The 17,560-nt window shown below is 38.8% G+C and overlaps 1 protein-coding gene across 1 annotated transcript in view; it reads right to left on the bottom strand.

Moving 5' to 3' along the window:
- Window positions 1–7,177: 7,177 nt before the first annotated feature.
- Window positions 7,178–17,560, bottom strand: part of usp43a (ubiquitin specific peptidase 43a) — a 155,030-nt gene continuing 144,647 nt past the window's right edge. Inside the window, exons 15-16 of the mRNA XM_042485616.1 lie at window positions 12,336–12,497; window positions 7,178–12,199 (exon numbers count right to left, since the gene is read on the bottom strand). Of these exons, the coding sequence (XP_042341550.1) occupies window positions 11,049–12,199; window positions 12,336–12,497 (1,313 nt within the window). The 3' untranslated portion in view covers window positions 7,178–11,048. The remainder of the gene's footprint in view (window positions 12,200–12,335; window positions 12,498–17,560) is intronic.

The following is a 17,560-nucleotide window of genomic DNA, read 5'->3' as shown; positions in this document are numbered from 1 at the left end:
TGAGCAATAAAAGAAGAACTGACCCAAAAATTAGCAGGAACTCAGTAAATAAATAAATAAAAAATGGAAATGACCAGGAAACGTATAAATATTTCTGAAACATATTTTTAAACATTTAATTATGATAATTATAAATATTATTTTGATTTTTTTGATTAACCCTGAACATTTACTCCTAGCTTTTTAGAAATCATTTTCTAAATCTACTAATTTCTAGCAATTTGTGAAATATTTCTTATTAAGTTGGTTGTTGCCTTTTGCCCCCCATGCTTTTGAAAGAATTACACCATTTTACACAGGGTTAAACAGTTTAAATACTTGAAATTCATCTGAAAGCAGCTTAAGAGAAACTGATGTTGCTCCAGGTTTCAAGGGTTTATTGGCTGCAGTTTCCTCTGCCAAAAACGAAGCCAAAATACTCAGCTGCCAAGTTGCTGATAGGCCGCCTTCAAGCTTCCCTTCATTGTGTTACTGCATCTTTAACCCGTGGTGGAAAGTAATTAAGTTATGGCTGCAACTAACAATTCTTTTTAATTATAAAAGCAGTTAGAATTGATGTATTTATAAAATCAAAGTGACAATGTAAAGCAAGTTACTGACTGAATCTGCAGCTCCCCTTGGCTTTACGCAGCTTTTGTTACTGCTTGCTGCACAGGCAGGTAGGACCCAAATGCAGGACAGCAGGCAGGTGGATTTTAATAAAGAGAAAGTATAACTGCAAGAAACAGACTCACAGGCAGATGAGGTGCATACAGATGGGCAGGTGACAGGCAGGAACACTCAACAGGAAAATCCAAGAAAGCAGGGAAACCAGAAGGAAACATGATCTGACAAAGTCAAAGGAACTGGGCAGGTAAAAGCAGAAGACACTAATCTGGGCAGTGAGAGCAGGTGAGTAGTACGCAGGACTTAGTGACAGGCAGGTGAAACTAATCAGGCTGGGTCTGACACACAAAGACAGGAAGTGAAATACGACATGACACATGAAGACGGAACCTACAAAATAAAACAGGATTTAGACTACATATGAAAGAACACCCCCCAAACGACATCCACAAGATAACAGGCTACACACAGAAAACCCAGGATTTTTCTTTAGCTTTTGCAACTTTACTGTTTAAGTTCACTCTCATCATGTCGTTTTTGGATGCAGTAGGCAGTTGTTTAAATGAAAAGCTATAAAAACTGACTGCACACTACCCGATCAGCACCAAACATCAGATGGACATGTTTAACTCTTCAGCTGCTATATGCAGATGAAGAGTCCAACCTTTTCCTCAGTAGGTGGTGGAGACCAAAAAGCTGAAAGAAAGAGAGAATATTGGGCTCAGGTGATGAGAGACATGACTCTAAATGAATGCTGATATTGCTCTGTAATTGCTGAATGTGTAACTGTTAAGCTAACATGTTCACCATGTGGACTTAGAGGGATACTTTGAAGATTTTAAAGCAGCTTTGTTTCAAAACATTGTGGGTAGTATGTGCAAATTAACTGGTGAACTTATGTTCATCTTATCAGCGCAGAACCATATTTTAGTGTCCCATTAGGTTGGAACACAAGGATTTATAAACTGTATTGTAAAAATGGAGGCTGAAAAAACTGAAAACTAAACGTAAAACTGAGCAGTGCTGATCATACAAAAACCAAGATTCTCTTACTATCTTATCTATTTCTCACCTCAAATATTTTCAAACACATATTTCAACTTACTGTACCTGAAATTCAAGATCACGTATAATCAATCAGCTGCCATATTGTTTCTTTAGCTCACATTGCATCACCTACCAGAGGGAGCATTTAGTAGTTCAGTGCGGCACAGTGCATTCTGGTAGATGTAGGTTTTCGAGCAAAATTGAATGCCACAGCCCTTTTTTCTCTGGTCATGTAGCACCAATGTCATAGATAGCCCAGTTTCACAAAAAGACCATATTGGCCATTGTGAAACACTTCTTAAAAAGCGATGATAAGTCAATGTTACATTCAAGCTTATTTCAGCTGCCTCCAAGCGGATGAAAAAATCAACCATTGCAGGTTTGATATGGCAATCATCATCTTGAATGAATCATTTTGACTAAAAAATGTCAGAAAATAGTGAAAAATTACTACTGCATTTTCCACAACCCCCCAGATATTTCTTAGAATAACTTGTTAGAAACTAAATTAAGTTCTGAAGCCCAGAGGTTAATAACTGAGCAAAACAAGAAACCTTTAAATTTAAGAGGCTGTAATCCGCTTGAAAAATGACTTAAATAATGATGAATTCATTTTGTGTGAATCAACAAAGCGATTAATCAAATAATTGTTCAGGCTAAGATGGATAAGTACAGTCTAAGAAAACTCAAGTACACTTCAGTCCACTTTTGAAGTATACTTTACTTCAGAAGTGGACCACTTATAAATTTGCTTGTCTGGTTTCTACAGTCACACCAAAACTCACTGATATTGTTTTTTTGGTTCGTTTTTTTGCTATCTGCTTGTTCATCATTTGATTAACCCAAGTAAAACATCCTTCAAACACAAGTGACATTCATTTTCAGTAATTCTATATGAATTAGAAAATAATGCAGTATTCATAATATCATAAAAATGTGTTGACTGAGAGCTATATTCATAAATAATACCTTATTTATTTGTTGTATTGAAAAATAAAACAGCATATCATCATGTACAGCGGTCAGGCAGAAACTGTTGTTTTACAGTGAAAGCATACTTGTTACATCCTTATGCAAAACAATGAATACATTGCATGTGAGTTCAACTGTATAACTTGGCATTTTTTCCCCAAATCACCTCACCCTACAGGTTGACTGTCAATGATAGTACACTTAATTATTCACTCTGTCTTCCTCTCTCTCTCTCTCTCACACACACACACACCTGCACACAGTTCTGTGTGTACCCACAAATATATACAGATTGATTTCTTTTAATATAAATGTAGAAAAATTGCATATAAAAACATCTTCATTTCTACATTTCACAAAAAAAGTGTTAACACAGAAGTGCTCAGTTTGGCAGAGTAAACATTGTGTGTGTGGCCACATGTGGATTGAGCCATGCAAAGGAAAACAGAACCAAACTTAAACATCTATAACGCAATACAGACTTTTTGTCCCGATATAAACTCAATTCTTCTTTAGCATCAATCCGTCAAATAAATCATATTTTACTATGAATACATTTCATTCTGTATCAGTGATTATCTGCTACCTCTGACTGGTAGGGAAGACACTCTAACCTTGGATTTCTACTAGATATAGCAGTAGCTCAGGGAAATTTACTAAAGAGATAGAGATGGGCAATTTTCGCCGCTGATTTGTAAAAAGCATGTGCTAATTAAAACCATTATAACATAAACATTGCTTGGATATAAAAGTTGAATAAACTATTCTGCAAGTTTTAAGACTTTTTCATTCCAAATGAATAAAATAAAATATAAAATATTTTTCTTTGCAAACAATTTCAATATGGGCATCGGATTGTTTATGTAGCTATTATTTTGTTTAATACACAGCTGTCATTACAGAAATGTTAATTGAAGGATGCTTAGCTCTTTAGAGTGCAAATCTCAAGCTAACAACCGTGTGATTATGGTGGTGTCTGCCTGTTTTTGCTTTTGTGTAAGTGAATGGTTGTGTCTGCCTCATAAACTGAGAAACAAAACAGCAGCCAATGTCAAACAAAGCCACCATCGATCCCCTCTTGACATTTCAAGTGGAAAACTAAGCATCTGATTGTGGGGTTTTAATGTTTATGGTGTTGTTTTTGTCTGGAGAACAAAAGCGGCCGTACTTAACTTTGTCTTATCTTTAACTCACAAATGCATCGGCTCAAAGAACAAGTTCTGTCAAAAAGCACTTCAGAGTCAAAACTTGTGCAAAGGACCAACACTAATGAATCAAACTTCAACTATTATTGCTTAGTTTAATGAGTCTGTCTCAATAAATTACAGCTTACTGAAAATGCTAGGGGGGGAAATTGGTGAATGTTCTTGCAGGGGTTGTGTGTGAGTCAGCTAGTTCAGATACACTGTTCAATATATGTTTTAGTACAGCTGAATTCCCACTTATGACAACATAATAAATACTTTTTACTAATTTGTTGGAGAAATAGAAAGTTTCTGAGAAAAAAAGCACTTTTTAAAGAAAAGCTAATTTGCAAGAAAATTAATTACTTGACAACACAAGCTTTTTGGCTTTGGGCAAGATATGATTAGAAACATTAGATACCTATTTTTTAAAAAAAACTTTGTGCTCTTATGAAGTGAGCATGAGGATGAAGCTGGAGGTTGAGGGAATTCAAACTTTCACTCTGACAGTAGTAATTTGTGTAGTGGGGAAAGCAGAGTCTTTCCAAAACATCTCCTAAAATGAAAGAAATGACGAGCACAATGTGATACCAAACCTTCACCTCTGAAATAAAGCATTCAGTGTGTCATTGCCTGGATGTAGTGATCTACAATGTCTTTGTTAATAAAAAGCAGTTTGTCCCCTTGGCAGAAACATGAAAAACTATGTTTAGATATTTAAAGTGGAAGTAAAACAATGACAAAATGAAATATAGGGTGATGCTCTGCATAGAAAACTGGCTCCCATAATACAGTTTGACTCTGATTTTAGCTTATATTAAAAATGCTTCCCAACAAACTAGAAACGCTTAATTTTGATACTTCAGCATTTTGTGGAGTATTATTGAAGGAGCTCTATACGCCATTCAGAGCATTCCTGCGATTCAGAGTCTGATTCAGGTTGTCCGCGGTCAACCTGGAGGGCCAGTGGCTAGCAGTCAACGGTGCTAACATCGTGAAAAATGCTAACGATGGCAACAGTGCTTACAGAGTTAACTGTTTTAATCCTGCTCATACCTATATTTACAAGAAGTGCAAAGCATTCTCATATAACAGCTCATATGATATCCTACAAAAATGCATGCACAATAGCACAAATGATATCATATGAATTAGCGCCCCACGAATCACATTTTGTCCTTAACGTATAGTTAGATAATTAACAAACAGTAACAGAGGTTAGATTTAGGCAAAAATTGTTACTATGGTTAGGTTTAGGAAAAGAAACATGGTGAGGACATACTGTAAAATCACACATAGTTCACTCAAATTTCACATTGTATCAAGATAGCATGACTTCAATCTCTGCTCTCTATGCTATAACTTCACTATATCTTCACTTAGCAAATAGTTCTTTGCCGCGAATTAATGCCCCAACTATTGTATACAGCACCTTTAATGAGAGCTCAAACTGAGGCATTGTGATAAGCCTTGAACAAAATACAGCCTTTGCAACAATTTAAACTTTAAACTTCTCAGGTTTTATTTGTGCATTGAGTTTGTCAGTCTTGCCAATAGAGTTTATGTGGTTTTATTTCTTGGTTAGAGTCAGTGGATATTTCTAAGGTTGATGTGACGCTTTTGAAAACAGAAAACAAAAGCATAAAACTGTTATATTCATGTGTCAGTACTTTTTGAAAAAGCATTCAGATGTTCTACTCCACGATCTGGCAGAGTTTAGTCTCTTTACATAGCTGCAAACAAATGAGTTTGTTCTAATCTCAAATGTGGGTTGACACACCTTGATACAAAGCTTAAATGAGAGTCAACTGAACTCACAGGAAAATAAATTAGAAGTGTACACCATATTATATCTACTATAAAGCCAGTTTAAAGCCATTTCTTCTTAAACCACATTTAACAAAAATGACAAATAAATCTACCTTGTACCTTTTACCTTATATTCAGTCATTTGGAAATGTACTGCATATGGGTTTTTCAGGTTTCAAGGCTAAGAGAACTTGTGGTTTCAAAGACTAAACAATAAAAGGCTGTGGGAATAGTGTTCAGACAGTGCTGAGTGCTTTTTTCCTGAACCTGTAAATTACATTAAAAAAAAAATCCTTCTCACTGAAGGAAGGCTTGCAAAAGACTGGGGCTTATTCAATGTCCTCTACAATGTCCAGCTTAATTATTGGGCTAAATACACCATAAAAATATGTTGACTGCTCAGTTATACACAGCTAGTTCTGAAGCCAATACGGTGCTTTTACTATATTCTACACAAAACAACTTTTTGTTTGAATTTGAAGTTAGGGTCTGGGCTGACTAGATTTAAGACAACAAGTTGAATCATTACGAAATTACCTCAACTTGTCCTCTCAGATTCAGATTCAGACATCTCAGATTCAACTTAAAATTATAAAGCAGCCTGGAAATTAACTTTTTTATGAAGGTTAAAATGAAAAGTTCTTTCTGACAGTGTACACTTTTATTTAGTATCTTTTCAATTATCACCTACGTAAGAATTAATTCTCAAATGTGTTAAGTTCTAGATGCTGAATCGTAGGCAACTGGACTTACTTGACTTTCTTGAAGACATTTCACCTCTCATCCAAGAGAGCATCTCCAGCTCTAACTGACTGGTTGGGAGTCATACGGTGTGTACCCACCAAAAGCGATTAAAAATGATCGCGCCTCAAGATTACATACAAAGTCAATGCAAAGACGCGATTTGACGCCTCATTTTGCCCGGCGACGCGATGGACGTGATTGCACGGCGCGTTGGACGCGAAATTCGCGGCGCGTTTGGACGCGTTGGACGCGAAATTCGCGTCGCGTCCAACGCTCGGGTTGAAATAATTGAACTTTTGCGGCGTCGTCGCGTGAAGACGCGCCGCGACAGCCTATTGAGATCGTCATCGACGTGCTGACGTATGGACGTCCTGGTGTTCCCTCGCAAAATCTAATCAAACCGCCAGAAACAATGGAGGAGCAGCTTATCGTCGCCGTCACCGCTCACCCAGAGCTGTACGACAGTTCCTGTCCCTTGTTGCAGGAGACGGTGGAACTCGCCGAGCTCAAGCCGCCTCCGTAGGGTAGCATGCACCCAGAACCGACGTCGGCGCCTAGCCCGCAGACGACGCTGGGAACTTCTCCAGAGCAGGTGCAGTGCAGCGGCGATCGTGGTTATCTCAGGCATGGTCAACGAGAGAATGAAATGGCGGAAGAAATGTTGTTGTTTGGGCGGGCTCGACGCGCGGCGCGATGTCGTCGCGCGTCGAGTCCCATTTTGGGGTTTTTGTACGAGCATCAAAACTGGAGCGTCCGGCGCGATTTCATTTGAGGCGCGATGAAATAATTTTCATCGCGTTTGGTGGGTACGCACGGTTACTGCTAAATTCCAGCGGGTCCATCAGTGCCATGTTATGGCCACAGCACGGCTACAGCACAGCGTCTGAAGTCTATCGCAGTAGTCCTAGACAATGAACACTCACTCACGCACACAGTTCAAACCGAAAAAGCTTCTTGGAAAAGAGGTGAAACGTCTTCAAGGAACTCAAGCGAGTCCACTTGCCTACAATTTAGCACCTAGAATTACCGTGACCTGGATGAGTGATGATCTTCACCAACAGTGTTTAGTGTAGGTGAGAAGTGAATAAATGCAGCTACCCCACCTTAAAAACAAACATATTGCGCTTATTTTTCCACCTAACCCCGATGGTAAACTGCCCCAAGGATGACTGAGTTTTAAACACCAGTGTCATTCAGTTTGAGAATCCTATTCAGCATAAGCAGTATTGTTATTTACTCAAGAGATTCCCAAATGTGTAAAGTGCAAATTAAATTCTCAGCAATGTGCAAATATCAACAAGGGGGCATACATGTGTAGTCTGAGAAGGCATCATGGGAAATTTCTGTGCACATACAACATTGAAACATCTCTGCGGCAGCGGATGAGGTCATCCAGCTGGCCGCTTACACACTTCTAGCACGATCAGAATTTGAAGCACACTTATGACAAGGAAGTCACCCATTTTAATTAATGCAGGGGCTGGGGAGGTGCCGTGCAGGAAAATGAAATTAATGCTCTGCTTTCCTCCAGCAGTTATGCAAGCAAGGGGACTCTGGCTGAAGCTGCTTAGTCCCCGAGAGTGTACATTAATTGTACTGAGTATTAGAAACAAGTGAACAACTGCCTATTTAAATGTGAAGCATGTTCATTCTGGGAAAAAGGAAGCAAAGTACAATTAACCATAATTACAACAGATTATACTGAATTAAATAATATATGCCTGCATGTGCCCTAAGAGTAAATCCTACAAAGTATAAATTAACTTCATGGGACATAAACACCACCATCATTTATCATAATACTCCAAGCTGTGAAAAGAACCATGCCCAGCAAAACCTTCATTATACCGGATTGACAAAACAAGTGCAAAATTCGAGTTCTTGCTGATGAGTATGAAAGATTTAAATGCATAAATTAAAAACAAATGGAACAAAGAAATAGAGTGAATTGTAAGACACATTGTTATATGTATTTCCGTTTTAAGTTTGCATTTAGTGGGAAATTATTAATGAAAACCTGTCGAAAAGATTATTATTTAGATGTTTGTACTTAACATTTAATAGTTTTTCACTGTTGCATGATGTACTTTCAAAATGAAGATGCAAGATCTATGAAAAAACGAAAATCAATCGTCTAATCCATGGGATTAGTTTAGTGTCAAAGGGGCAATACTATTGATGGTGCATTTATGGCAGCCACCGGCATTAATGACTTTTTAATGCAATTTTAGTGTTGCTAACTAATTCCCAAGTTTGGAATTAAATCATGAGTATTTTACTTCAACTACTGCATGCACCTGTGATCTCCATCATTCGGTGTAATGTGTTTGTTAAACTCTGAACTGCCTTAAGTCAGTCTTTCTCTTGTTGTGACATTCTGAAATTCATATCTGTTCAATATATTTGGAGGTTTTTAACATTGCAAATACTGAAACAGGTGTGCTCTCTACAGCACCAAACAAGAGGCAGCAAATCAGGTAGACAATAAACATCAAGGGAACTGCCAGAAGGCTCAGGAATACAAACAAGTCTTAGTTGTCTGTGTTAGAGTTGTGGAGTAAATCAAGAGTCCATGTTTAGTTAAAGCATGTATCTGATCCACCACCTATGTCAGGGAAAAATCTTAAATTTTAAATCCCCCCAAAAGCCAAAACTGTAAAGTTTTTACACATATACAGATTATCTTTTTAGATTATATTGAAGCACAATTGACAAGAATACTGTCAACATAGGATGCCTTTTATCTTGTGTTTTTAGCTTTATGTGTTTTTGCAGACATGGAAGGAATTTTTAGTGTCATATTTCTTAAAGGGAGTTTGGTGTAATATTTACCACCAGGAGCAGGATGGGAAATAATATCAAATGGATTCTAACTGTCATCTTGCAAACCGTGACCTTGCAAGATTCCCAGTCTTTGCAAAATTGTAGACTGTGTGACAAAGTACTCTCACTGTCTTTAGATGTGAGAAGGCGTCAATCTTTAGTCTTTCAATAGTATTTTCAAAGTCTTCTAGTGTGGTTAGCATTTGTTAGATTTTTGTATGACTGCAGTATAAAGGGCTGCATTGTGCTCCAAGCAGGTGTACAAACAAGACACTGAGAAGAATCTTCTTTGACATGTCACAGTGAGTGTTGGCAGCTCTTTAACCCACAGTAAATGCATATATAAAAATGAAATACATCTAAAAATGTGCACTGTGTTTCACCTCATTTCTTGAGAAGAAAAGTCTAAATTTAGACATTTAGGCAAGACATCTATATAATAGATTGTTCAGTCTGGGGATAATTAAATGAATTAAACGATTTTTGCATCCATATTGGTGTTTCGTGCAGTACTTTTCCTTGCAATAAGTGGTCAAATGTGGTCAATATTAGACTAGAATATTTCCAGCTCTGTGAAGACTGCTTGCAAAAATCGACAGCAGTGAATGTCAGAATATGATTAAAAAAAATTCTCACAATCAAAGAAAAAGGAGTTTTTTTGTTTGACGGCTGTAATTACAGCTTCAATAGAACAGCATGTGATGCAGCCACTTTTTGTTTTGAGTTAGGAGGAAAAAAATCACACCCTCTTGCTGTGCTAATTGGGGTCACTGCTTTCATATAGCATACAGCTAAATGCTTCCTGACAGCTGATGAAGTTAATGGAAAACACAGGAAATCATTCACTATAAAAAATAAAGTGGCAACACCAAAATAGAAGAGGAAAATAAGATCCCATGGAATGCATTCAATATGGTTAACTGGTGCTATATAAAAGATGTGAAACATTTGCTAAGGAGTGAATATTGCATTACCATCAATCTTCACAGGGGACAAATGTATTTTCTAAATATCCTTCCCCCACAGTTACGTTAATCAGGCGCAGTTATAAAATATAACTGGTTCTGGCATCTTAGCCAAATAAAGACTAAGACCCAGGTCAGTGATTCCACAGATTACCACTCTGACCCTGCAGTACAAGCTGTGTAGGAGTAACAGTTAGAGCTCCTGGTCTTTTTTCCGCAGGTTTTACATGGAATAAACAGCTGCAGTCTGGTTCAAATGAGGACAAGTCAATGCTTTATAAAAACACTGCTTTGTGTTTAAAACCATTGAACGAGGGATTATAGATGAGTAATTGATGTTAATCAGAAAACTGTAGCCTCGAAGCACTGCCGTGAATCAAGTGGACACATTACATTCTTAAAAATGAACACAATCAGCGTGTCTTGATTTGAAGCAAATGACCATGAGAATAAAAAAAAATGAAGAGATGAATCCCGACACCCACACTACAGCAGTAAGACACAAATGTGGATAATTTGCTTGTATGTGCATGTAATTTTCGTGCTTCATGTGCTAAACTGACAAACTCATTGGTCTAAACTGCATATTAGTTGCTCAGGCACTTGTGTTAAGTCATTTTAAAAACAGAATAAAAATGGACTCCCTCTGACATCTGACGGACAGGTCCCATTATTTCATTCTGCTCTTTATATCCCAGCATTAACAGACCCTTCATTTCTCTAAACTCCATGGTGCAGGCCACTTGAGCCGTTTCATTTTCCGCGGACAAAAAGGCGCACCATTGTGAGTCGAGCTCTATTGCTTTGATCTCAAAGATTGGACGTCATTCACTTCATGACAGATAAAAGGCTTTGTGAGTGTGTGTGTGTGTGTGTGTGTGTGGATGTGTTGAATATGTCAGAAGCTGGACTCGGGGACTGTCCTTTTGCGTCCCAGCGAGGTTGTGCTGTAGCGAGTCCTCTGCAGGGTGCCGTAAGACGGCTTTTCTGTTGTCAGGCTGCGGGATGGTGCTGTGGACATCCCATTACGATGCAAAGACGCTGTCCTACGCATGCTCTGCTCTGCTTTGGTTGGGATGTTGGAGGAGCTTTGGGAGCGTTTAATGTCCGCCGCGGTTCGTCCAACCTTCCCGTTTGGCAGATCATCTCCCAGATGGCTCGAGCCATTAGACTTGCCTCCTTCCATCCCGGTTGCTCCTCCTGCTGCTCCGTTGGACAGTGACAGTTTAGAGAGTGTCCTTCTGCCTCCTTCATCACCTCCCTCTCTCCCTGACTCACCCTCCTTGGACTTCCTCGAGTCCTTCTTCAGGAAGTTACCTTTAAAGAAGGAGAGCAGTCCCTCATGGCTCTTGGCAACTTCTCCTTTCTTGGTCTTAGAGTTTCCTTCATGTGCACCGTGTTCCCTATCAGCCCTGTCCCCTTTTTGTCTTCTAAGGGTCCCTTCTTGGAGACTAGGAGTGCTGTAGCTGGGCTGAATTCCAGCACTCCTTTTTGTCCCAGTAGTATCCTGGGAAGCTTTGGAGGAGCTCTGCTTCCTGGCCTCCTTCCTCCTGGTGAGTGTGTTACTGCTAAAGCTACTGCTGATATTTGTGTTGCTCTCATCTCTTGTCTGGCTCCCCTTCCGGCGTCTCAAGCTGGCTGTCTTATCTGATGGCCTCCTCTGGCCCTCCGGGATTTGTGAAGACTCAGGTGGCAGCTCATCTCCTGCCTTACTCATACAACTTAAGCTCCCGACACTAGAAGATCGGACGTTGGTTGCTGCCCTGCCCTCAGGAGCTTCCTTTGTGGCACGTGGTTCGCTCATCAATGTTACTATTGGATCCTTTGTGCAGCGAGGCCGCCGGCCAGATTCCAAGTATTGTACCAGCTCCACGGGGGCAGGGTCTTGGACAGGTGGAGGCACTGGATCAGGTTTCCGTCTGTCCTTTGAACCAAGGGACCAGCGCAGGGGAAGCACTTTGCTCAGAGTGTCCTTGGTCTTACTGGGGGCTCTCATGCTCACGCTGCGACCCTGGAGACCCCTGATAAATGGCCTGCTCTCAAAACCCCCTACAGTTAATGTAAAGAGGAAAAAGTTTTAGTTTTTACATTTAAATGCAAGATCTTTGCACTGTATTAATCTTAGAATAAACAACCAATAAGATACTTAAACTGATTAGGACAAAAACTGAGTGTGGCTTTTTACCTTTTTCCTCTTTAGAACCATTTTCAAGGAAGACTGGAGACTCGGGCGAGTCAGGTAAGGAAGATGGGCAGGTGGTGGAAGATCGAGAAACCAGACTGCCTCTTTTACTGTCTCCAGTTAGCCGGATTAGCCAATGGTCTGACACTGATGAACTTGTGGATCCTGTGAGAAACACAGAGTTAAAAGAAGGATCAGAGGAGGAACATGAACCATGAAAGAACACCGATACAGCACTCCTGAACATGGCTGGATTCAGCTTGGACACAAAAAACAAGACAATTTACACTCGATGTTTGTGATAAAGTCATAGTATATATATCACACTTGAAAAAAGCCGCGATATAACTAGCATATTTGATTCAGCACGCACCCCCGCAGTCTAAGAAGAGCTTCACAGTCACAGCATTGTATTCCCATTCAAGTTAGTGAAGAGCTAAGCAGGAAGATAGCTGCTACGCCAGCGACAGTATCTAGTGCACTTGCTCAATGGGCTCAACGATGAGGAAGAGCCAATTAATTTTATACCAAGGAAGTCAGACTTTTTTTTAGCACCACGTGCCACTGAGCAACTTTCGTAGTAATGCACAGGCCTCTGAACTCCAATACTGTATCCACTTCTCTTTACACATCCATAAGAGTTTTGGGTGCATTATGCAAATAGTGGCTAATGTGCCTTCAGGCTGCTAGCCTTAAGCGAAAATGAAGAGCTTCTACAGAGGTCTGGTAAACTACCTTCTTTCAACTCCTCATCCCCCAAATATTTTCATTTTTAAACTTGTAGTCTTCAACCCCCAAATGATGTTTGACATCGCTGGAGGCAATGTCAAACACCTGTTACAGCTCTGGAGCCAAAAAAATGCAGTAGTACTCCTAAACTCAATGCATAAAATCAGTTGACTTCCCCTTCAGACAAACACTTCATCCCCAAGTGAAAGTTCTAATTTAATATAAAGTTAGATTACTGAATTTTGTATGCACAAAAACACCCACTGAGACCACTGCTAACCACTAAGTTTTATTAGACAGGGAGCTGTGGTAGAGTGATTATTTAAATCCTTAATAAACTAAATGCATTAACACCACTATGTAAAAAAAACACTTCCTTCATGTGGAACAAATCTTGCATCCAAACAAGGAGGGTACCGGAAACATATATATATATATATATATATATATTAACCATGTTTCTTATATATATATAATTTGGGGAAAATGTTTTCCATTTGTATCCACAAAAACGTTTTACACCTCTTGCAGCTTAAGCCCTATTTGCACTGCACTAGTATTTCCTGAGGAGCTGTGTTTTGTGCATTACATTCGCACAGAATAAGCAAATTTGGTATTTTGCTCAAATGTACTGACATTTGTAACTCCACTCAACAAACACAGAAACCCTTCGCAGCAGCACTAGCAGAGCTGTTCAGTGTCAACTTCCTTTAATTTTTCTTTTTAATGCTGGTTAAACAATAAGAAGGTCTCTGTGTAGATGAGTCTCCTACACTCAAAATGCTGTCAAATTCATTTATAATTGCTTATGCAGCCTCTGCAACTTTTCACTGGGGAGGCAGAAATGAGTAATCAGAAAATCTGAATACAATTCCAAATCCATTTTGCCAGTTTGGTAGGTAATTTGCACTGAAATTTGTACCTGAAAAATTATAGACTGGCAGAATTGTTCAGGATCTAGTTTGCAGATGAGCCTCTGCAATTATTACATATTACAGAGGTTATTAGCTATAAATGTGTTATAAAAAATGACATTGTGCCAGTTCTGGAAAAGGTACATAAGGTAGAGTGGAAGACATGGCTCTTTGCCTGCTGTTCTGAGTTAGGTTAACTGAGGATAACAGTGCCAGCACCAGTGCTTAAACATGTTTTTGTCCATTTTCCCACAATGTAAAAAAAAATCAATACTTTTGTCATTTGTGCCTCCTGGCTTCCTTATCCTTTATTCTCCAACCAGTAACCTGAAATCAATAGAGGTTCGCCATCACTAAAGTGCTCCAGTCCCTTTAATGCGTCATTCCTGTTTTTCTCCTCCATAAAAATCTTGAGAAGGCTTTAAAGGGAGAGTAAACGTCAGACTACAGAAACACAAAGGATGCAGATAGGAAACAGAAAATATATTCTATGTGCACTGATGAAGTTACTATATCACAATTTTCCCCTCTAAGTTTAATATGTCCACAAGTGTACATTTTGTTCCAAAAGCAAAAATGAAATTTTCTTTTCACAGTGTCTTCTGTCCTCGGTAAGAGCACTTCAGCTTCGGGGAGAGTGGGAGAGCCTATTCCTCCAAATTAGTTTGACTTTTTAGACTTAGCATTGAGCTTTTGAAGCTGTTTTTACTGCTGCCTTGTATCTGTCCTGTTCTTTCCCTCATGGAGAGCTGTGAATTGTCTGATATTTCTGCATTTCTGTGAGTCATCTCTTCAGGAAAGGAAGGAACAAAGAGTAGTATAGTGGGGGAAATAATGGCAAACGCAACACATGCCCACCAAGAGTTTCACAATAATAGGTCTTTCAGCATCAAACTGTGTCAAGCACAAAAGTTTAAGTGTCCACAGCACTGGTGTTGGATTACATTTTTTAGAAAAAGAAGTGTCTCTCTGAAAAGTCTGGAGTAAAAAAAAAAAAAGTTTTTAAAAAGTGAGTCGCAAAAATAATTGAATAGGTTTTTATATTCCACTAATCTCTAGCAGTCTATTATGCATGCTTGCAGCACTTTGTGTCAAATAGCTTAATGTGTTGATAAACTTGGTGTTGCATTTTTTGCTGAATCAGTAGGTAGAGCTCTGGTAGGCATCTTTGGTCAAAGCTGAAATTTAAAAGATAAAACTTTCCAAAAATATTCAAAACTGTTTGAAGCTTGTGTGTGTCCTGCATTTGGTTATACTGCCAGGGTTAAAAGACCTTAGAAATATGTCCACATGTAAATTTGTGAAAAACAGTGCCATTAAATATTTTCTCTTCATGTGAGGTTTGTTGGAAGATATTTATAGCTTGGTTATGGAATCAGTTACTTGTTATGGATGAAAGCAGATCAGTGATACAAATATTTATCTGGGGCAAAGTAATTATTGGTTCTTGGTCTAAAGATGTATGCAGATGGTTTCCCAACTCTGTGTTCAGTGAGCCTTTTTTTTAAAATAAAAAGTTCAATATTGGTTTGCGTATACTCTGTGTTTGCCAAGACAATATGCTATGAATAATTATGTTGTAAATAAAGTTTTATATGTTTAACTGAGATCCTGCATTCAATTCTAACAGTTGAAACTGGAAAGTAATATATTCTCCAAGAAGAAAAGTGTTCATTATGCTGGCAAAATGACACAAAAAATGAAAGCAATTTTGTTTTCTGCTGTCCTTTTCATTGTGGACTGTGCAGTTCTTTGTTTGGTGGGATGAGGAGAGGGGGTATTGATTTTGTAAATATAGTAGATGCACAGAAAGTGAGTTGGCTGTTCATATTTGAGACATTAATTAGCCAGTTATCTTTATCTCTTTATCGAGATGGTTTGTGAATGTCTGGTGATTCTATGTACCAACAGATCATTTAGTACTGGAAGTACTGGGTTTTTTGTTTTGTTTTGTTGATGTTTTATGTTTTAGTTAGTTTGTGTTCCTTTTTTCACTTTTTGTTTTGTGTATAGAATGACCAGAAAATGGCTTTAAAAAGTGACCTTGACCTTTGATCCCCAAATTCTAATCAGGTCATTTTTGATTCCAATTGGATGTTTGTGCCAAACTTGAGGAAATTCCCTGAGACCTTCTGTAGATATTGTGTTTATGAGAATGAGACAGACACAAGATAACACTGGCCTTGACCTTTGACCATCAAAATGCAATCAGCTTAACCTTGACTAAAAGTGGACATTTGTGCCAAATTTGAAAAAATTCCTTTTAGGCGTTTTTGAGATTTTGTGTTCACGAGAATGAGACAGACAGATCACAATGACCTTGAACTTTTACCTATGACCACCAATATCTTATCAGTTCCTGTTTAGTCCAAGTGGACATTTGTACCAAATTTCAAGAAATTCCTCTTGAGATATTTTGTTCGCAAGAATAGGACAGATGAACTACTGGCAAACATAATGTCTCCACGGCTATCTCTGACAAAATTACATGAAAAACTCGAATCTCTTGTGTTCATGTAGGAGCCGGTTGTTTGTACCTGATGGAGAAAAAGGTTTTCAAGGCATCTGAGGCTCTGTCAACTACACTATTGGGAAGAGGCCAGTGACAAATCCATCAACAGGGGAACAAACTATACGTTTTAAGAGTGTCTGACGTTGGGTCAAAACAATGCTAGGCTGGGAAATAATGCTCCATTTGCCTCAATCCTGCCTTAGATGTATCTCTACTTTATATGTAAATGGAAGGAACTGCGCACTGAGGAGAGAGAGTGGGTATAAACATACTGTGAACCTAAAAGGTTTAGTTCCACATTTTACCATGTCGAGTAGGGAAAAAACAGTACCTGAGTACTCCTGCCTTTTCCTGAATTAATGCATATCGGATTCTTCCAAACCTTCACTCTGGGCTGTTTCAACCACTCAAGCTGACTCATTTCAACTGAGTGTTTGTTGTTGGACATCCACACAGTAGACACACACCCACACAGGGATTGCATGCCATGGTGTGTCCATGGTTGTTTGTTTTGGGGTATGACTGAGTTGTGTAGAGTGAACAGATAGCGGCCCAGTGCACTTCACATTTTGTCTTTAATATTTTACATCTAGACTTGTTGTAACATTGATTTTATCCACCTGAAGTGGGTGCAAATAAAGACACACTCTACTAGGCTTGACATTTTGAATGCAGGGGGAGTGCATGATGTGGAGAAAATGTGTGCAGTTCCAAACAGCAGGTGAAAAAGAGACTTTTCTGACAGGCATTGATATAGTGAAAAGACAGGACAGTTCATAATGACAAAGGTTGATACCTTTGTCAAAAGGAAGCCTTCTGACATTTGTAGTATCGGTATGGGCATGCCCTCCACTGAGCAGACAAGGCCAGTTAATAATGTTACATATTCCCTGACCTTTACTATCAGGTAGTGACTTAGGCCTTACCCACACATACACAGGTATATTTATATATCTTTTTCTATGTATTTTGGCCTTTCGTGTATGCACAAACAGCATTTCATGTTACCGAAAACAGATCTTTTGCAACACTACGTCAAGGTAGAAGATATCCAGAGACAGAGACTTGAGCGT

The sequence above is a fragment of the Plectropomus leopardus genome, chromosome 4 (genome assembly GCF_008729295.1).
Source record: "Plectropomus leopardus isolate mb chromosome 4, YSFRI_Pleo_2.0, whole genome shotgun sequence".
Taxonomy (NCBI): domain Eukaryota; kingdom Metazoa; phylum Chordata; class Actinopteri; order Perciformes; family Serranidae; genus Plectropomus; species Plectropomus leopardus.
The sequence above is the reverse complement of the archived record's forward strand: the minus strand, read 5'-3'. Positions and strand labels throughout refer to the sequence as shown.